We start from the raw sequence: 22,305 nt of genomic DNA, 5'->3' as shown, positions 1-22,305 counted from the left end.
CTTTCAAAGTAATTCTTTGCAGTTTGCATCGGGACAGAGAATATTAATCAATCTGTACATGCTGTAAAGTTAAGGAGAACACACACACACCAAAGCATCATGACATTTATTTTGGTTTCCAGTAGTCCTGTGTGATTCTGCAAATTCTGGTATCAATCTGATACCTATCAAATACAGGGCCAGTATTGCCGATATAAACACAGGTACTGATACTTCAACCTGTAAACACAGCTTATTTAGGGGAGAGCAGTGTGTCATAATTTAAGAAATCCTCAATTTGCAAATTCTGAACACATTTTAATGACCACTAAATCCTTTTAATAAAATAGTTTAACACAATTCAGTGAACTTAGTATCAGATCAATACTCTTTTCCATCTGTGCGGGTATAGTGTTAACATTTGGATGGATCTGCCCACCTAGAGTTTCCAGAGAAGCTCTGTTTGTTGCCACTCAGTCCAATCTTGCTTCGAGGACCGTGGTTTCCACCATCACATAGAAAGCCACCACCCTTTCTCCGCCTACCTCCACATCTTCCTATCTGCTGAAGGTCTCCAGAGAGCATCAGGTATTCCTCTGAATCTCCCGGACTTTCCAGGCTGAAACGCAGACTGTCTGATGGGAGTTGTCCGGTCACACTCTGTTGGTCACACCTGCCCTCGGTTCATCCATCATGTCGCACGCAGACGTTTGTAATTAACACACAGGAAAGAGTCAGTTTACATGCCTCAATTAGTACAATGGATAGATGAAGGTTTTACATGTGAAACCGAACCCCGATCTGTGAAATAAAGCCACCATTTGTACTTAAAGTCACTTCTGTGACTTCTCCTACTACTTCTGGTAAGGGTGCAGTGGTTATGGCAGAGGCTGTTTTTTTTTTTTTGTTTAAGGTTTTCATTTGTTCCAAAATAATTGTAAAAATAGGCGATACAACTCCCACAATGCCTCCTTTAATGCTGAGTGACCGTCGTCGGGTACAAAGGCTCACTCTGGTTACAAGAAACCTTCAGATGAGAACACGTTTGAAAGGGTTAAGCTTATTTGTATGTTCATGTTACATCCTTTTCAGCAGCATTCTACCGACATTGTGAGACATACCCAAACCATACACAGATAAAACAATGGTTACGATATTACAATGCAATATTAAACTTTCCAAATTAACTGATTTTAGCCCATTTTAATAGTTACAATTAACACCACCTTTGTTGTCACTACTATTATGAGTATTAAGTCATTACTACGGCTACTCATAGCTGTAGAAAATTAATAATGCATTTTATGTAGTCTTTGGAATAAACAAATGGGTATACAGTTGACATGTTTAATGGTTACATATTGGTTAAACTATATATCATTTAAGTAAGGTAAGGAAATGAGTCACATAAAGAACTATATCTCTCATATATTGTGTTTCAGATTCTAATTATGACTGGGTTTTTTTAAAGTGACCGATTCATTTCCTTACCCTACTTTCAGTGTGAAAATGATATATAATATAATACACACTGCATTCTCTTGCAGTGGAAACAATTGAGTATAATTTCAATCAGATGTTGTTTTATTGTATAAAATTTGAAAAAAAAAAAAACGGAGTCCAATAATTATTTTACAAATGATGTTTGATTATCTGTGCGTGGTGTTAAAACCTGATCTACAACAACAGTTCATGAGATTAAATTAAAAATGCACCTTTACTTATTTACGACACTCTTATGCCCTATTTGTTAAACCTACTCAGTCCTGTTTGGGTTAAGTTGTGGAGATTTAACCATCCACCAAAACAAAGTGAAAGAGAATAACGTTTCTTGTGTAGGCTCACAGCATTAAAAAAAAGGTAAAAAGTAGAATATCTTCTGGTCCTGGATAATCCAGATTTTTCCAGTTTTATTTTTTTTAAGCACCATAGAAGTGTTTTCACTGAAAAGAAAGTTAATTTGTTTGAAAGATATGAATCTGACTTTTTAAAAATTACATCAGCTACTAAAACCTACATGCACTTAAACTTGTATTTTTTAATCTGAATAATCTGATCCTTTATAAAATATAAAAATATGTTAATTTACAGTCACTACAGGAGAATGAAAATGAAAATAAATGTGTTTAAGTCATAAAAACTGATCGTGTGTCACTTATATGTACTACAGACAATAAAACATTGTATAAAACATATGGCTGTTTCATGATAAATGAAAGCATTTGAATCAGTTAAAGTTTAAATACACTGAGGTTGTGCTTACTGTACAACAATTTTAAACAGAAAAGGCACATAAAAGTGAACTTTTACACCAATTGTGGGTGTTTTTTGTTTGCCTAGAATGCATTTTAAATAAAGAAAACCAGCTGCCGTCTCTGTGCGGAGGGCGAGAGGCGAGTTGGGGCAGTGGGAGTGGATAAAGGAAGGAAAGGAGGAGTTTTGCCCTCAGGAGAAGTGAAAGTGAAATGAATCTGTGGAGTATTTAAAGAGGAAGTTTGGAGTCCCAGAGCTGTTGGCAGACGGGACTGCAGAGGACGACGCAGCACTCAGACGCGCAGGTGAGCCGCTCGACATTTAGGTAAAAGCTTTTTAAATTTCAGCAACACTGAATCTAATGATGAGCCGTGTGTCTGACAGCTCCTTGTGTACACTCACTTTGCTTTCATTCTCTTGCTTGGCTTCTGAATGGCTCCACCTCTCTCTCTCCTTATTCAGTTTAACTTTAACTCTTTCCTCACATTCCTCCCACACACAGTTTGCTTTTTTTTTTTTAAATTGATTGCAACGGATGGGTTTGTTTAATTCTCCCACACACTGTAGAAGAGCTACAAAGTCGTCAGGTTTAAATCAGGGGTTTAAGCCGACAAGACAAACTGAAAGTATCTTTGAGCTGCTGCTGTTTTGTCTCCTTTGCGAGGCATCTTTCTTTCAGTGACTTCGTCTTTTGTTTTCCTGGATTAGCTGTTAATTACAGGGCAGAGTGAGGCATATTTCAGGCTTCACAGGAAGAGTCCCACGATGGAAATCTCTTCCTTAAAGTTTTCTCGTCTGCTCTCTTCTTCCTTTTTATCGTTTCTATCAGCTCTTCCTTGTCAGACTGACCTCCCGCGCCCCCTCTGTTGTTTGCTTTCTTTTTCTTTCTGACAACTGATAACACAAAACTGGTTTTTCAAGCTAGAATACCTATATAGTCTTATTTATGACTGTAGTTACAGTAAGTGATGGGTCTATTTTCAATATCTGGATATATGGATATGGATTTAAAGCTGACAAGCTGAACCTCACGTTGTTTTTTTAACATATATGCTTTATTTGGGTCAAAACAAAAACGACTTTTTCCTCTTCTGACTCCTGCCTCTCAGGAAAGCCGTACAGTTGTTCTGCTACCTTTCCCCCTCAAGCAGACCAAACCTTTAAGGGGAGTATTTCTTTAAGACGCACTCTGGTTTAAGAGCGTTCAATCAGACAGCAACACAGTAAATTATCTAACTTAAAAGAACAGAAGACTTTACAAAAGCATCTATTATCAGTTCCAGAAACCAGTTTTGGTTAATAAGAGTTTTCTGTAAAAAGCAGTTTGTATCCCATAACTCTCGCTAACATCTTTGTCCATTTTATTACAAATTTAATGGTGAGCCTGTAATTTTTTTTTAAGCTACTGTAATGAGCCAAGCTGCTGTGTGACTGGGAGGTGTGTCGTGTTTGGAGTGATAAACTAAATCTCCTTGCATCGGTCTGAATCTGTGTGGGACTTTTAAATCACCGAGTTAGACCTGAGTGGCTGGGTGATTTTAATGGTTGTTTTTATGTTACAGCATAAAGAACACTGGACTCTGATCGCCTTATAGGCTTAAATGTCTGCTTCTGCAGAAGCATAAACCAGCAGTTAGAGAGTCGGAATAAATGGCTGAAAATGATCAAACTTTATCAAAAAAGAAAAAAGAAAAAAAAGAAATGTATCACAAAGTGGGTTTTCACTTGTTCATTGATGAAATACATCTTTTTTTTCTTTAAATTGTTCACATTTCAGCCAAATAACTTAAAGTACATCAGGGTGGAGGTTACACAATTTCCATTCAGATCCACTGTGAACCACTGCAGGTCTGAGATCAGGTCGTGTCAGCGCCCAAAAACCAGAACAAAACGAGCCAGCGGAAGTTAGTGTTGCGACTGCCACTGAATCATCTAAACCCTCAGCTGCTCGCGCAGCCCAACAATGGAAACAAGCCACAATTCTCAATTTCAAATCACTAAAAAGCGCCTTACTCATTTGTCAGTGCAAAACAAACATGAAGTAATGCATCGAAAAGCTCACTCATGTTTTTCCGTTTCAGGTCGTCTGAGTTTGATCACTGCTCTCAAACATATCATGTAAATTCACCTACTTTCTGTTTCTAACTTGTTCTTTTTTTTCTTTTTATTTTAGCCGTGTTGACCTGAGGCCAGCCCTGCTGAAACCCTCTGTTTGTGGGTGGGATTGTAACGGAACCCATAATGCAGCTGTGATTCTGAGCCCCAGCTGGTTATGGGGTCCGTTTCCATCCCACGGCGCACAAGACATCCCCCGACCCATCAGCCCGGTGGGGCATCCTCCTTCCTTCCACACATCAGACATTACGCTTCAACACTGCAGGTCACCTTGAAATGTTTTTAAGACAGAATTCATGTCACGTCAGTTCAAAACTCTCACACGAAGAACAAAAACCATGTTTAAACAGTAAAAGCAAAACACCAGTGGCAGTAAAGAACGCTATAAAAGCATCTGGGGTAAAAATACCCAGCTGAGTCACTGAGAAAACCCATTTTGATAACAGCTACTGTCTCGCTGTTCACCATCACGGCCCACGCAGGGCAGACCTGTGGTTTTGTTTCTGTTGAATCAGTGAAGAAAGTGAAACTAACGCCTGTAAGGTCATGTGACACTCTGTCGCCGGTCTGCAAAAGTGGTTCGACTGATTAATGCAGAGGTGTTTTTCCTCAATGACACGTTTTCTCCCGGATTGCTGTGAGCAGGAAACGCAACCGGGAATTTCGTGTCAGCCAAGAATGACACCTGAAACAGCAACTGAGGAGGCAGCTGAAAATTGTTTTTTACTTTCAATATTTAAAATGTGTGTAGTTGTTGTTTTTTTTAAAAACTAATTGTATTGCTAAACAGGTATTTCTAATAAACCTCAAACTTTAAACTGACAGTTAAAGTTATTATTTTTCTTGCAGTGCCCATTGTGGCACGTTGCTTATGATGCGCTCTACCACCGACGGTTTCAGTGGTACATATGTACAGTAAATAACAGTGGTTTTTCTCGTCCTCTTGGTACTACTACCTGGTTTATGTATGACAACAATGCTTTCTCAGAAAGCTCGTGACAACCCATGTTGTCCTGTAAATGTCAAATCACATTACAAGCTTTTACCATTTCCTCCAAACACATCACAAAGCAGCAGCTGCAATTTGTTCTGCTTTTACAAATGAGTGTGGCCCACTGTTTCCACAAACCAGCACACAATATGTACACGTGTTCTTCTTAATATCCATTGTTGGGTAAGGCTGCTTAATCTATAAGAGTGAGGAAAAAACTGCCCTCAATTACACCAAACAGCATCACCTACAGAGGAGTACCTGTAATTCGACAGTTCCACAAGATCGCAGGAAATGACTGAGCAGCAGGTTCCGTGTTGAGTCCACACCTGCCATCACCGACCCTGTGAAAGAGGGTGAAACCTTTCAACAAGCAGAGCACATATTTGGCTTCATAAGAGATTCTGTTTTGGTCGGTTCAAAATAAAGACAAACATATTGGGATAAAGCTTCATACAAGTCTGTTAGACTTTTATTCTGCTATAACTTATTGTAGTATTTAACTGTGGATGATGACGTGATGTTTTTTGTTTTGTTCTTTCATGGCAGTTTTCTCATCTGGGTGGTTAGCCTGCTCTCTATCGTGCCGGTGTGTCCTCTTTGTTGATTGGACCTCACCTCATATTTCTATACAATTATTATACTATATTCTAAAATATTATTTCATCTTATTATACATCAGACTATCCTGATGATGTCTCAGCCAAAATATGCTTTCAATATTTGGTAAGAAAAATGAATGTTTCCCATCTGGTGCCTGTATTCTGTTTGTTTTCATATTTGTCAAGACCGGGCACGCGATACATGTTTAAGATCTGGAGCTGAGCGCACTCCTACTTTGTGTTACATTTCAGTGTTCACTCAAACATGTCTGGCCTGGATGGTGGAGGAATACACCCACCCGCGTGTCAGACACTAGACTAACTCAGCTATCTTTTATTTTCTGTTCACGCTGCAGGTATTAATCCACCAAATGCAGATTTTCAGACTCACACAACTCAGATCCCAGAAGCATGATGGTGAAGCTTAAAAGGTTCAAAAGCACTGAGAGTGAAGAGGAATGTAGATCAAACCACCCGCATTTCTATAGAAAAGAATTTTTCAGAAAAGCCAAACATGCCTACTGCATTTTCATTCTTGCTTAGTCATTTGTAGACAAGATGAAAATCTGAGTTACACACAGCTACACAGAAGGTGAGAGCGCTCAGGGAAATTTAAAAGAAAAGAAAACACACAGCACTCTTTGACACAAAGAAAGCCACTCTATTTAGTCTTCCACAGTAGGCTGTGTTATCAAAAAGCAAAGGCAGAACCAGAAAGACCAGCTATTCATTTTCTACGTTTACTTTGCTAGTACGATAAAATTGAATTACAGTATGCATCTAAAAATATGTACTGGTTAACTAACGACTGAAATCAATTCACAGAAAACAAAAGTGTGAACATGACCTGGATCAGTAGTAGCTACAACTGAACAGAGTTGAGGTTAATTTGGGCTGAGGCACTGGACAAGTGGTGAACAAGTGCCATTCACACAAGAACGAGTCAGTCAGCAGCCTGAAGGAGCCAAAGGCAAAGGAAACTTGGACAGTAGTCTTTCACAAGTTTGAGGTGTCACGTCCTATTCTTTCATTCATGGCTATGAACTGGCTCATGAGACTGTTCTTCATTTCCCTCTCATGCTCCTTTAACCTCTGCAAACAGGCGTCCATCTCTCTGATCTGGGCATCCGTCGCCAACACTGATGTGGAGACTTCCTCCATCACCGTGTGCTGTAAAACAAAGACATTGCAGCATGCAATTAGAAGACAGTGACACCCTTTCATCTGTCTGCTCAAAGTGAAACTATGGCCACCGGTCTTACAGTCGACCATCCCTTCAAATCTACTCTGGTGAATAGAACAAACTCCAGCAATAAAACAGCCTCCTGATAAGGACAGAATATTGAATAAGTGATACTGATCCTTATGCAGATTTCCTACAGATTAGATAAAGAACTGGAGACCCAAATACTGGCCAGAGGTCAGTTTAAATGCATGCAGGAATCTGATGGCATTCTTTTAAAAGCTAGCTTATCTGACAGAGTGGATCCAACTGTGAAAATTTGTGTTCAAAGACAATGTGTGTGCAACAATGAAGCCCACCTACACCTAAATACTAAGAACATCCAAGGGCATGCCGATCAATTTCAGAAAGTCCTTTCCACTAAACCCCAACATCAAAAGTATATGGGATAATAATAAACACCTCTGCATGGTCTTTGCTGATAATTTGAAAACTGAAGAATAGCCATGAACGCTTGGGCTTTGTTGTAGGTTTTCAATGTGCACAGAAAAAATGATGTAGCTCCCACAGACCTCACTACCTGCTGTAAAAGGCTTGAGCTACTCTGTGGAGCCAGACCTGTATAGAGAATATAAACAGAGTAAAGTGTAACTGGACCAAAACCTCCTGTGCAGTAGTGTGTTTAAACCAGTCTATGTGATATCTGCACCTCACGACCAATTCACATACTATTTATACTATTTTAGTGATTTTTACTGGAATCTAAATGCACTGGTCTCCATAGAAGTTCAAACGTCAAACAAGCTTGTTGTTTCAGTGTGCTCAAGGCTACAAATAAAGACATTCAACAGAATGGTTCAGACATTTTTTAGAGTGCAGTTTAAAGTTTTTTTTCCCCCCATTCTTAAAAAATAAAAATTAACAATTCGGTTTAGAAGTACTGAACTTCGAGGACAGAAACTAAGTATTGACCCTGTTGCACTAGAATCGATCTGATACCGATACCAGCGCTTGATTGATAGCATCTAGCACCGCCCCTGCAAACTTGCAACAGAATCAAACTCACGGGGCTGATTGTGTGCACGTGTTCTGGTGGGCTGTACTGGTCCTCGTCGTCATCCACCTCCGCTGGGCCCAGGTGCTTGTTGAGCCCTCTGTCGTCCACTTCGTCCCTGACTGCACTTCGGTGCGGAGGTGGGCGTGGCGGGTGTAGGTGCTGGGGATGGCGCTTCACCGGGTTCCCCCCCCTGGGCATTTCGAAGATCACGTCGCTGTCTACGTATCAGCTAGACGACGCGCTCGGTCCCGCAGCGGGTCTTCTGCTCGTGGTACAGTGACCCGCGGACGACCCTCTCTGCCAGCAGCTGTTTATCCGCCGGTAAACCGCGGAGTTCTCGCCGTGCCCGCGATCAAGTTGCGGATCCTTAGCAGTCTTCGGATTTCGTTCTCCTGCCAGTTGTGCATCCTGGGGTTGCGTTCAATTACCCCAACAACACGTCTCAACTTACTAAAAAACAAAAACAAACAAACAAAAATCACACAAACACCGTTTTAAAAAGATGCATTTATTTATTTATTTAATCTTTGCACCCCGTGCGTCATACAGCTCCGCCGGAAGACGACGTGCAAACAGAGGATTATTTGTCTCCCACCCCCTCATCCCCCCTTTTAAACTCCTGATACCGTCATCCACGTCACGCCAGTCACTCTCAACCCTAGTAAACACACTAAAAACACCGATAAACAGCCAAAAATTGCGAAAACAAATAGTCATTTACAAATCTCACCTTCTAGCCAAGTTATCACAGATATGTAGTCTTATTCGTATTTATTGGATTCTATTATTGTTCTTTAATTTATGTTTAGTTTGCAGAGGGTGCTTCCTTATTTCATGTTTGTTTTTATCGTTAAAAAAAAAAGGTTTGTTTTAGTTTCGGTTTAATTAGTTTCCCTCTTGGTTTAAGTCTAATTATTATTGTATGGAGGGCATGTGTCAGAGGCTAGAGTTAGGAAACTTAGTACAGGTATTAGAATAAAAACAACTTTTGGAAAGCGGTTCACTCAAATTGTGTCATAGTATTGTAGACATTCAGAGTCTCCAACAGTCTCTCAACACCTCATGACTCAAGTTTTAATACTTTATTTTTATACTAAACTAACAGATACTAAAACTAGGGATATTTTCTTCACAGCTTTACTTTATTTAATTATTGTAGTGCACAAAATTGCTTCAGTTAGTTTTAATTGCTCTCAAAAGTCATTTAAAAAATATTACACACAACAACACACAAACTAAAATATTTCTTCACATCTAGTTTAATTTACTTTTATTTAACTATAACAACTTCGCCTAATGGATTTTATGTTGCTAAGCAAAGGACATCCCAGTATCACATATTGTTTATGATATGTATTCTGATTGTGCTCTGACTCTGAATGAAAGAAGTCAAAGTCTAACTCTCCATCTAAACAACACTGGAAAGGTTCAATAAAACCTAACAATGATGAGCACATATATCATCCAATCAGAGCAGGTCTGTCTGCAGGTGTATGGTAACACATGGCACACCTACTTGGTGTAAATAGTTGCATTTTAAGTTTAGGCATGTTATTTAATGTGCTTTTAAGGCAAGTCTTATGTTACAGCAATGCTTGGGCTAAAACAGGTTCGTGATAAAGTGAAGGGTTGTATTGTCTAATCCACTGTACTGTAGATGAACCTTTGTGAACCAATCGGTTAACAGATCAGGTACTGCCCCAAGGCAAAAAAGTAAATATAGGACAACAGGCTTGGACATCATGCAAATGCAGAACCAGATAACTTGACAGCCCCCCCCCCCAAAAAAATAAATAAATAAATAAAATCAAGGCGGGAGCAGTATTACAGCACAGCTGCTGCAGTCGCTCTGCACTGCCCGGTTCCAAATCATTCCTTCAAAATAACAAACCTTCAGGATAAGGGAACGGAGTCTTTTCCTGAAATGATCCCTTCATTTCTCAGATTAGTTATGAGCTCTCGGTCAGTTATGAGTGACAGTGAGGGTTAAACTAACCAAGTGTGTGATTCAAGTCAGTAGTTTTTTCTTAGCTATACTCATCCTACAGAGGGCAGTCTTTGTCCCTGAGCCTACGGCTAATGTAGCCAGAGGTTAATAGAAGATGGGCTCATTTCCCTACTTTACATTTAAAAAGTCTTCTTTTGTTTGAACAAACTTTAAATGTTAGAGTTGCCTGTATCAGATGAGAGTGTCGAAGCTCTCTGCTGCAGCTTTAGAACATCAAGAACTATAAAGTGTTTGCCATATTTATCTGACCAGCAGCACTTAAGGGAGCCGGGATAAACAGAAGACACTTTTTTTTTTAACCTTATTTCAGTTCAGTGTGATTAATGCAGCCAGAGTGCTAGCCAAACACTAAACCATTAAGCTTCATTTTGTTTGTAGGACACAGGAAAACAAGACTTTGCACGTCTAACTGCACACCATCAGGACATCCAGACGTCAGCGCTATACTGACTCATCTCTTTCCTGTGAACCGAAGGTTGCTGCATGTTCACATGAGAGGTGTTAAGCCATGTAACACGAAGTCGTGTTTGTTGCTCACATTTACTAAATCCATTTTGTCTGTCATTTCTGGAGTGAAATCAAATTTCCAAGCGTAATGTGCAGTGCATTATCTGCCTCAACAGCAGCTCAGACAATTAAAGTTCCTTGAATATCACCTTAGTAGTTTATAATAAGAAGAAATGTGGACTGAGACACTTGACAGCTGTCAGACAGTCGGTGGTCTGATGAGGCAGAAAGTGCAGGGAACTAGGTAGCACTCCAAGATCTCATGATTTTTCTTGTAGTTTCATCAACTGATTATTTCAGTCACGGTTGTGAGCTGACATTATAAGGCATTTTCCTGTTATGGTCCATTGACCTCTGCAGATGGATGTCCTCCAGCACCTGTGTGCAGTTGCAGGAGGACTTTTCTCCAAGCTAGCTTCATCATTGTTGTTTTCCTTTTCTTTGTTCAAAATGCAGCGTGTCATTAATGGGACAATGACACATTTTCTGCAGTTCGTCTCTTTAAATCATAGAGATAATGGGATCTCCATGTCTTTAGGTCCATAATTTGTTTGACAGAGACAATTTTTGATAATTTTGCCTCTATACACCTATCAAAATGATCAAACATTACTTGGGCAAAATTACAAACTTTTAAATATAAGGGTTACTTTTTTAATACTTGGATGAAATTCCTTTGCAGTCAGTAACTGCCTGATGCCTGGAACCCACGAACATCACAGAATGCTGTGTTTTTTCCTTTGAGATATTCTGCCAGGCTTTTGCTGCAGCTGTCTTCAGCTGCTACTTGTTTGTGGTTCTCTCTGCACTCAGCTTTGTATTTAATAACTGAAAAGCTGCTCTGCTAGGTTGACAACCATTCATACTCACATTTACACCTACGGCTAATTTAGAATCACCAGTTCACCTAACCGCACTAACTGCATGTCTTTGAACTGCTGTAAGGACCTTCCTTTGTGCTACCCATAACTTTATTTACAATCTTTAAAAAAAACATTTGCTTAGATGATCAATGTGAAAATTGCTGCATGTTTAGTTTCTACACACAAAGCTGTTTATGGTTGTATTAGCAAAAAAAAAGAAAAAAGTAAGCAATAAGAAAATGATCTAACTAAACTTCACCCCTGATGGAAGGATTTCATGATGTTGGGTTTCTAAGACCAGGGTCAACTTTTGAGTTGTGGGCTCACCTTATGATTGACCTTTCTCCCTCACTGGATAAGAGGTGGCGAGCTCAAACCCTAACAAAATTCCAGAGTCTCAGTACAGAGAGCAGTATGCACGAATTTTGGGGCACAACTACTGCAGTTATTTCACCTAACACTGGATGGCGCCATGCTGGTCCGACACGCGAATGTATGTCGTAGGAAAACACAAATTACATTTCACTAGTTCCGCAAAGAGAAAACAGGCAATGCAGCGCAACATCTGACATCAACCAGCGAGCAACCGTGCGGCTAGCGTAACCCAAAATCAGGCTCATCTTCGCCCGTCTCAACGCGAGCAGCGGGACGACGCCTTGACACAAGATATGAGGAGAGGGTGAATGAGCTGACTGGTAGAAAGCTCACCTGTTTGTGCTGTGGTGGTGGTGATGATGGAGAACATCGAGGAGCTCTCGCCCCTTCGCATCACCCCTACAGTCCGTGCTCTGAGCTCCGCGCTGCGGGGGAAGCGTGAAGATGTCCACGGTTCCAGCCGTGTAAACGGTGACAGGGTATTCCCTGAACCAGAGAAGCTTTGGTTTAAGGAGAGCAGCGCTAAAAATCTACGAAACAGGGACTTCTTGTCGCCGACCACGATGCTTAACACGCTGTACGCCGACGGACAGGTTGGTTTGACTGATACCTGTTGGATATATTAGCCTCTGCGTGACTCCATGCTGTTTTATGTTATTTCAACATAGCGCTAAATAGTATCTAAGCCGCTCAATGCGCTTTCTGAACACGCTTCTTAAATCTAGTCAAACCGGACGCTGTCACCAGACAGCGGGAATACCGCTGCTTAAACACATTGAAGTTCCGATAAACAGCTCTTCATTTTATTCTTCCGCTAAGCGGTGTAGTTCCTCGGCACTAGTGTGTTTATGTTAGTGCTAGTTCGTTTCGCGCAGTAATACAGTGATATTAAAAACGAATAAAGGTGTTTTCAGCTGTTTCGAACGTGACTCGACCAATAGGAGCGAGGGACCGAACTGTCTGCTTTAAAGTGCTCAGGTGATTCCGACTGCCCGTGAATGCCACACGGTGTCATAAATAACACCTAAATTCACAAAACAGTAGGTACATCTGAATGATACTAAGAGGGCCTGGTACCGTGGATTGATCAGGTTGCTGACTTTGCTCCAACATCATCATCGACCAGGCACTAACAGCCAGCAGTAATTATTAACCCATGACTGACACATACAATATAGGTCAGATAGACAGAAAGGCCAAGCTGGCTGTGCTGCAACTTGCGTTACACAGAGCACAAAAAGACCCCGTTTAAAGCTTGTTCTCTTCAGCCATAAAATATGACAATGCAAAGATTAAAAAAGAAACACATTAGTACATATTTGTTTATATCCTTGTGCATGTGTTATGTTCCACAATGCACTCGTTTTGTTTACAGTGTAGAGATGCACTGGCATTGATTTCTAAAGCAGACTCCATTATCTAATGTTTTTTTCAATTCAATTCTTTATTTATTTGTCACATGTAGTTATAACTAGTACAACACAAGTACTCCCCCCCCCGACTGTGCATCTTACTAAACTTATAATAAAAAAAAATATCTATATAAAAGTATAAAAATGTATAATATCGTGCAAAATATTACGCTGTAATAGTTAAGAGCTATAGTGTACGTATTTACATAAATACAGATGTAAATGATAAAATACAAATAAAAATAAGGATAAAACTCAAAAGAAAATTATATACTGTGTATGGAATTGTCCATCATGTTGTCCGATTTGTGTTTTGATTGAGGAGTCTCACTGTTTGTGGGTAAAAACTCCTCCTGAACCTTTCAGTTCTTGTTTTCAGGCTACAGAGGCGTTTCCCTGACCTCAGTGGCCTGAACAGTTTGTAAGCGGGATGGCTGGAGTCGTTAGTGATCCTGATGGCCCGGGATCTGCACCTTTCAGCGTAGATGTCCTGCAGTGTTGGTAAAGATGTTCCCATAGTGCGTTCAGCTGTGCGCACGACCCTCTGCAGGGCTTTCTGTTGCTGTACTGTGCAGTTCCCGTACCACACCGTGATGTTATTACACAGGATGCTCTCAATGACCCCGGTGTAGAATCTCCTCTGGATGTTCTTGGAGATCTTAAACCTCTTTAAACGCCTCAGATGATAGAGGCGCTGTCTGCCTTTGCTGATGAGGAAGTCCGTATGTGTGTTCCAATTAAGGTCCTCGTTGATATAAACACCGAGGTATTTCCACTGAGACATACTGAGAATGGTGTGCATTTTTTTTTATTTGCAAAAATGTGTGTAGAACAAATAAAACATGAAGCACTTTTCAAAACAATGTTACAAAGTGCTTAGCAATAATAAAAGCAACAAATATGAGAAGTTGGAGTTAAGCATGACTACAGTGGGAATTTAAAAACAATTAAAAATTGAAAAGATTAAGGAAAAACAAACATTTATACACATTTGGGTCTTAAAAATGAAAAAGATTCCGCATTAGCAGTTATAGAAAGCGGATGATAAACATGTGCTTTAAGAGATTTAAAAGAGGTTACAAAATTAGCCTGGATGAGATGCTCAGGCAGGGAAATCCAAAGTTGTGAGACCTGGACTGCAAAGCCTCGATCTTTAGTGACTAAACAAGCTTTACAGACTACTAACAAGAATATGCTTTGTTAGTGGGCAGCAGCCATACTCATTTAAAATAACATCTCATAGATATAGGCAGGGGACAGACTATGTAGGGGTTTAAAGTCCAGGAATAAAATGTTAAAATTAATTTTTAAAGCTAACAGGTAGCCAAAGAATGATTGCAAGGACTGGTGCCTGTCAGCAGGATTTTGAATTAATTGATTTTTGATATCTGTCTAAGCTGAATGAAGAAGGATTGCATGACATTAGACTCAAATTAGAGGTCAGAGTCATAAAATACCCCCCAAGTTGCAAACCTCTTTGCAAATATTCTTTAATACAATGCTAATGCTAGGGGAGGATTGTGTGATTATAACTGCGTGAATGTGTCATGTATCAGACAACCATTAATACTTATAAAAACAATAAAAACGCCCTTCATACATTATACTTTTCTTATTGCTTGTATGTGACATCCTATATCTATTTTTACATCCTCCCAGGTCCCTCCAGCAGTGATGTCCAGAGTGCTGTCCCTTCGTGGTAGTGGGGTTCTCCCTGTGGCTGGTGGGGAGGTGATGGGTGAAGGTCTAAGGGTACGGGTGGATCGGGCTGCCACATTCAGGGCCGTTCTGGCGGGTGGAGCTGCAGAGTACCTGAAGCCCTTGAGTCAGAGGCAGGGCTGTGTGGTGCTCAACTGCCCCGCACTGCACCCTAAGTCCAACACACCCAGTCCTGACACAATGAGTTTAGGCCAGCTGAGGACTGTTCTTCTGGCTGACCACATGGGGGCACTGCTGAGAAGACAGGGGTGAGTCTGGTTTAATGGACCTGGACCTTGTAAACCTTGACAGAAATGTCGGGCTTTTAAAGTCCTCTTGGTTTTAATTTTTCTCTCATTCAAAATGAATTAATAACACAGTCATCATAACACTGGAAAATTCCCTAAATTAACTGTTTTCTGCTTCCCAAATGTAACAATTAGCTGATTTTTCTCTTTTTTGCATTAGTGGACATTTGAAAGATTTTACCATTGGCTTCTTGATAATCTATAGACTAATCAATTAACCATCAATGGATGCAACTGTTAATTAATCCCTTTCCCTGTCTTAGATATGCCGTGTCCTTCTGCCCAACACTTCCTGAAGACAGCGACATCATCAGTTTCCTCCGAGCTCTGGGAATCGATTGGCCGACAGCCCCGGGTAATTGGACGAATGAAGAGCGGGAGGAGAAGATTCAGGACTCGCTAGAGAAGTCTCAATACAGAGAGAGGGAAATGGAGAGAGGCAGGAGAGCTAGCGGAGGGGGAGGGAGGAAAGCAGAGGAGGGAGAGAACGAAGGAGCACTCAGGATCAACCTGAAGCAAGTTTTTCAAGAGGAGGGGCTGCCGGGATACGACCCCAGCCTTGGCACCTGCACGGGTGAGTCTGAGTGCTTTCCCCCATTGTTCCCTTGCTTACCACAGGCCTTCATTTACACCTCATCATGAAGAATGATCAGTTTATCCAAATCTAGGACAAATATTTTTCATCAGTTGTTGCTTTTTGTGTCAAGGTCTAGAAATCTCTATATCTCATCTTCCTGCTTGTCCAAAAAAAAAAATTAAAATGAAACTGGCAGTTTTCTCTTTACTGAAGCTAATTGCAGTCCACTCAAATAAATCAAGCTCTGTTTTATTTTTATCTGAGGATTTGTGCCAGAATTGCTTCTTGCTGAGCCAGTGACCTCAAACTTCATGTTTCCAGTTTGGTTGCCAGGAGGCTCCGGCAAGCTTCTCACCTGGCCAAGAATAACTTGCGGCACTCATAATTATAACATTCCCGTTTAATTAGTGAGCTTAGAAGACTGTTTTATGTTTACGTTAAGCTAAGCCAACTTTCTCCTGTGTGTGTGTGTGTGTCTGAGGGGTACCTACTTATTCCAAGAAAGCCAGCAAGCTTAGTTCCCAAAGTAATAAAACTGCATTGATGCAGCTTAGCTTAGATAAAAGATGAGTGAGATAACAGAGATTTCATATCAGAATCAGAATCAGAAAGGGTTTTATTGCCAAATGTTGAGCGGGTTTACAACATTAGGAAATTGCTGCGGTGCTTCAGTGCAAACATACTGTTATAAATACTGTTATAAATTAAGCTTAAATAGACATGAAAATAAAAATGAGAATAAGAATTAAAAGTGCTAAGTAGATAGATAGATATATACATGATATATACATGAGTGCAGGTGGTGATCAGTGCTAAACATGGAATGATGCAGTGAACACAGCGTAGGGTCATGTGTTAGTGGTGGGAACAGTCATACGGTTATTGTTCATGTGTCCAACAGCAGAGGGGAAGAAACTGTTCTTATGGCGAGAGGTTCTGGTGCGAATGGACCGGAGCCTCCTGCCTGAGGGGAGCAGGTCAAACAGACTGTGTCCAGGGTATATTGTATAATAACAGCTGACAGACTGTTGTCCTGTTTTAGTTAACAGAGACGGCGTTTCCCAATTGGCACAACTGGACCTATCCACAGCTGACTGCACAGTGAGACAAACACACTCCATGTCTTTGTTTTTAATATAAAATTATTAATAAAAAACAAAATAAAACGGGCAGACAAAGCACTGATTTTAATTTTGTCACTGCCTCTTTCATAGGCAGCCATGGTAACAGCGTTACATGTGACTTCCTGTCAAGATGAGTTCCGCCAGCAGCAGATAGCAATGCTGTGGAGAGCCAGCGGAGCCAAACACACACAGGTAGCTGCACACACACACACACACACACTGCAGTGATGAAGGGTTCCTATTTTTACCTGTTCTGCTTTCTGTTTCTGCAGAGGCATCTTGTTTGTGGGCCTGTGAAGACTCCTGGTTCACACCTGACTGCTGCACAGTACTTGCAGTAAGACACATCAGTTCCTCTGTCTGTGCTGCCTCTTTTTTTCTTTTTTTTTATTTATCCTTTGTCCTCTCTCGTCCTTTTTGTGACATACTCATGTCATTTCTGTTACTCCTCCACACACCCTGCCCAGATCCCCACCAGATGTGTTTGTTTTCACCAATAACACTCTTACCATCATCTTCCCTGCACCGTAACGTTGCAGATGTGATGAATAAGACGCTGTTGATGTTTTTCTTCGTCTGCGTGTAATTGTGGTGTATTTTTAGCTCGGTTCCCTGTATTAATGAGCCTTCTATTCTTCCTTCTCTCCTCCAGGTTGAGAAGAGGTCAGATGAAAGAGGCCTCCGAGATGAAGTATGGAGATCAAGTAGAAGGTGTGTGTGTTTATGCGCATTCTCATTGTGCATATAGACTGTAAGTAAACTGAATTAACTGAAGACAAGTGCTTCCTCCTCTTGAAGGTCAGACGTGGGAGGACATCATCAAGGTCATGACCTCTGCTACAGTCAGATTCGAGCTGCTGTCGACTGTCCACACTAGTCCTGTGAGTCATCAGTACAGCACTGTTCCCTTTCAAGCAGCCATGCTCTAACGCGCTAAGTCAGACTGACTGACAGCCATATGTTTAGGTGACGCTGGACGTCAAGAGGGAAGGCGGTGTGTCGACCAAGGGGCCCAGAGGAGGAGTGTTTGTGATGTATAACTGCGCCCGATTGCACACTCTGTTCGACAGCTACGAGAGAGGAGTGGAGAAAGGTGAGAGCTGTGCTTTTCTGTAAATAAATGTTCCCGTAATTCAGATCATTGTGGCCAATGATTGCAGTCTTCCTTTAACCTCACCCAGTCTGAAGAGAAAGAGAGACTTATTAAAAGCCAGAACGAGTTTTATTTATAGTTCAGCGGGACTGTGATGTTTTGTTGCATAAATAAATCAGAAATCGATATTGCTCAGTGGGTGGATAATGTTGCATGTGGAGCATTTTATTTCTGTCACAGTTATAAGAAAGCAAGGTTAGCTGCTTTAGGGTGGTATCCAAGGACATGCAAAACACAAAATGTTGTTATGAATATTAAGAAGCCAGAACAAAACAGAACAAAAACAATCATAAAAAATAATAGCAAAGAAAAAAAAGCAAGTCAGACAAAAAAGTGCTTTACACACGTGTGTCAATCAGATCTTAAAATCCATGAGAAACCAAGATATGAGTGATGTCATCTGATAAATCTGGAAAATCCAGCTCAAAGCTTAGGTAGGGCTAAGCTTTGAGCTGGATCAAATTGTGCTGGAATTGTTTCTATTCTGCATGTGAACTCCATGTTAAGATGTGGTTTGAAAAAAGGGAACAACAATGATGATTTTCAGGTGTGTTGCTGAAGAAGAAGGTGGGTCAGCTGTTCTAAGGGGTGACACCTTGGCAACACAGTGGTTCTGGGCCCATCTCAAGAGTTTGGCTTCCTGGTTGAATAAAGGTTAAAAACAAACTAGCAGGGAATAAGGATGCTGACATTGGATGATTTGAAGTGCCATCATTTTAAACAGAATTTTATATGTGGCCTAAAACTGATCCTTGTGGTACACCAAAGGTAATATGAGTTTTAGATGAAGAGTAAATGCCTGTGATGACTGGGAGAGTTATTTCTAAAAGATGAGAATAAACCTAAATAAGTGCACAGTCCTTGATATGCAGGGTCCAAAAGAATGAAAGCTTTCATCCACAGCTAAATGAAGGGATACTTGGCTTATTGCTTGGTCTCTTGGGTTCAATCAATATGTCTATAATGTTGAACATGTAATGTAAAATCTATCACAATGTTTCTACATTTAGTTTTCCTGACTCTTTATCTGCAGGTCTTTACCCAGAAATCCCAGAGGACTCCCAGCTGGACTTCTCTGCTCTGAAAGAAGAGGTGCCACTTTAGTGTCTTCTATGATATGCTGTTCTCTACAATTTGATTATATTTCTTAATTTTAATTATATTAGAAACTGTAACTTCTAAATTTTAGTAATGCAGTGTTAATCCTACAGCGCTACCATGTGACTGTGTTTTAACTGACAGGGTGAATGGCTTCTCCTGTTCAATTACCTCATTCCATTCTCGGAGCTGCTTGAACAATCGGGACAGGCTCTGGATAGCGAAGGGGGTGGAGCCAGAGTGAACATAAAAACTGAACAGGTAAGAGCAATAACAGAAAAGGTGGATACGTCCGCTGTTGCAGATGTTTATATAACTCATACACATGTTTGTGTTCCTCAGATCTGTAAATTTCTCGTGTCGCTCAGTAAAGACTTTAGCTCCTACTACAACCGGGTCCACGTACTGGGGGTAAGGATGTACTCATATATGTATGTGTGTACTTACAGAGGGGACTGTGTACAAATTAACTGGATTATATTATACATATTGTCCCACAAGAAGTAGATTTTATATTTGTCTGTATACATACACTTAATCATTTTCTGAATTATATATTACCACAGCAAATATGCTTACAGTAGGGTTTTCTGATTATGTGTGAATGCTGCAAAATCTATTTGCTTATGCGTTTATGTGATTTTTCTTGTGTGTTTGTGTGTTCCCTTTCTTCTTATACACTACATTTAAATATAGTTGTGGTCAGAAGATTGCATAGACTCATTCGTTAATGCAGACCTTCCCAAAGTGTGGGAAGGTCTGCAAAGCAGGAGATGAAGCTGAATAGCTGAATATGTTTCCAAACCAACTTCATTCTAAGCCAAAAACTAGAAAATATAGTGAAGCATATCTTCCCTTTGGCTTCACCTGCACAAGTGCCGAGGTAGGTCTTCCCTGCAGAATTGGTTTTCCCTTTGTTGGGAGCAGCTGGGCTGTTCAAATCACGGACAAACAATTTTCTTGATTTTTAGTTCACAAACACTTGTTGTAATGACTAACTAGGGGTGACATTTTGGAGATGTTAGCTCTTTATACAGTAAGGTTACAGCGGGATACAAATAATATCAGGCTGATCCTGCCAAAATTTGTTTCCCCGGTTCAAATCACGGACAAACAGTATCCCACAGTTGTTCATGTTTTTAAACCCATTTTGCACAGAGAGGCATTGTTTTTGAAAAATGTATTGATAGCAATGTTGGATATTATTACACAGGAAAAAACAACTACACATAAAATAATCCCATCGTGACGCCTCTGCCTTTCTAAACGGAGGGACAGTAACTGTGTGTGTATATGTAAGCGTGTAAAATCTGCAGATGGTCAGATTAACAGTATTTTGTCTCTATCTGCTATTTTGCATTTCATCTCATGTAAACAATAACGTGGTGCACAGCCTGACATGAAAAAAGGCACATACCTTTGACGTTGCGTGACGAACTCTGTATTCCTCGTCCACACAGAAGCGCAAAAAAGGAGTTTTAAAAAATCTCCATTTTCGGTGATTCGAAACGCGAAAACGTGGACGAAACAGCTGCGTTTTCAAAAATAACCGTGTAGGTGTGGACGTAGCGTAAAAGAGTTAGTAGTTTATTTTCTTACTACCTGTAATTTATTGCAGATTACTTGTATTTGCTTAATTGTTTACTAAATGTCTGAGGTGTGAAATAAACCGCAATGGAGCAAAATATGGGTGGGTGTGGTTGGAGGATGTGTTTGTGCATGCGTGCGTGCGTGAGTGTGCGTGGGGTGGGGGGGCGAAAATGTTTGTTGTAAAACAAAGAGGGGCCTAGCAAAAAAACTTTGGGAACCACTGCGTTAATGCATGAACATCCTAGTACTTTGAGGCTTTTAATGATTTTTTTTTTTTAACTGGTCTTTTTCCAGGGTGGAATAATTAATTTTCTGTAATTGTGTGGAGGATTAGAGAAAATCCAAGATAAATTCAAACTTATGTACCCTGTTCCTGTTTTCTTTTAAGTCATTAAAGATCTATGCTGTGCATTCATTACACTCTGGAAAAAGAACACGTCAAAGAAAGCCTGAAATTACCATGATATTCATGCCCATGATGAGCCACCTCTGACCACATCTGTAACAGACAGAAAAGAACTGAAGTTTATTTTGAAGCCAGCAGTTGTTTTATTGTTATTTTTGTTCCTCTGTATTTTCACTCCCTCACATACCCTTGCTATATTCTCAGTCTTTCTTCTTGTCTGTCTTGCTTGCAGGAGCCACTGCCTCATCTCTTCAACCAAATGTTTTGTCGTTTGTATCTGCTGAGAGCATTGAGAGAGCTCTACCACAGCGCTCTGGACACCCTTAACCTTCCCCCCATCAGGCAACTATAGCCCCGACATAATTCACCCACCCTTCACTGTTGGCTCTACCTCCCTGCCTTCCCTACGCACACACCACATCCATGTGTATTGTGTGTGTCTAGCTGATACCTTTTTTGGCAATATTAAAACAAATTATGACATTTCACTTGCCCACTGTCCCGCTTCTGCATTTCCCTGTCAGTGTATTGTGACATATTCTAACTGTCTGGTTATTTCAATGAATAGTGTAACTACATTATATAAAGTGGATCCTGTTCTGTTTTTTTTTCTGGGCTGAAAGATTTTCTTGGACAATTTAAGCTGCTTGTATGCTGTAAAAGAAATATTTTGACATTTGGGTTGCTGCTTATTTGCTTTCTTACTGACTGATGAGAAATTCTTCCTTGTCTCAAGCTGTGTGCTTTTGTACTATCTCTTCACACACTTACAAATACAGCTACAGAAGTGCTGCATAATTACCTGTCAGCATTTCAGTTGTGTCAGTCTTCTGTACATAGAAAAAGGGGCGATGCCACTAACCAGCAGTCATTTACAGTGATGGCATGCCAATTGCTAGCTAGCCAGCAGCGACAGCTTTTTTTCTGATGGACATGGTTTGCTGTTTCTTGGAGTATATGCCTGTTACAGTGTCATGTTTACTATTAGAAATTTTGGCAATATATG

General features: G+C 40.4%; 2 protein-coding genes across 2 annotated transcripts; one reads left to right on the top strand and one right to left on the bottom strand.

Annotated features, from left to right (window-relative positions):
* Window positions 1–6,936: 6,936 nt before the first annotated feature.
* Window positions 6,937–12,325, bottom strand: LOC146610573 (uncharacterized). The gene is made up of 4 exons (XM_085345004.1): window positions 12,267–12,325; window positions 8,522–8,630; window positions 8,190–8,402; window positions 6,937–7,110 (listed from the first exon to the last, which is right to left on the bottom strand). The coding sequence occupies exons 2-4, from the start codon at window positions 8,585–8,587 to the stop codon at window positions 6,937–6,939; spliced, it is 453 nt and encodes a 150-aa protein (XP_085201130.1). The 5' UTR covers window positions 8,588–8,630; window positions 12,267–12,325.
* Window positions 12,129–21,870, top strand: dalrd3 (DALR anticodon binding domain containing 3). The gene is made up of 13 exons (XM_085344651.1): window positions 12,129–12,526; window positions 15,005–15,312; window positions 15,615–15,925; window positions 16,971–17,029; window positions 17,143–17,244; window positions 17,325–17,389; window positions 17,705–17,763; window positions 17,851–17,933; window positions 18,019–18,145; window positions 19,239–19,297; window positions 19,448–19,564; window positions 19,646–19,714; window positions 21,532–21,870. Exons 1-13 carry the CDS (start codon window positions 12,290–12,292, stop codon window positions 21,649–21,651), a joined length of 1,716 nt encoding a protein of 571 aa, XP_085200777.1. The 5' UTR covers window positions 12,129–12,289; the 3' UTR covers window positions 21,652–21,870.
* The last annotated feature ends 435 nt before the right edge of the window (window positions 21,871–22,305 follow it).

The sequence above is a fragment of the Diplotaxodon limnothrissa genome, linkage group LG20, assembly GCF_057381915.1.
Source record: "Diplotaxodon limnothrissa isolate DT_005_m linkage group LG20, D_limnothrissa_male_GT1.1, whole genome shotgun sequence".
NCBI classification, from domain to species: domain Eukaryota; kingdom Metazoa; phylum Chordata; class Actinopteri; order Cichliformes; family Cichlidae; genus Diplotaxodon; species Diplotaxodon limnothrissa.
The sequence above is the reverse complement of the archived record's forward strand: the minus strand, read 5'-3'. Positions and strand labels throughout refer to the sequence as shown.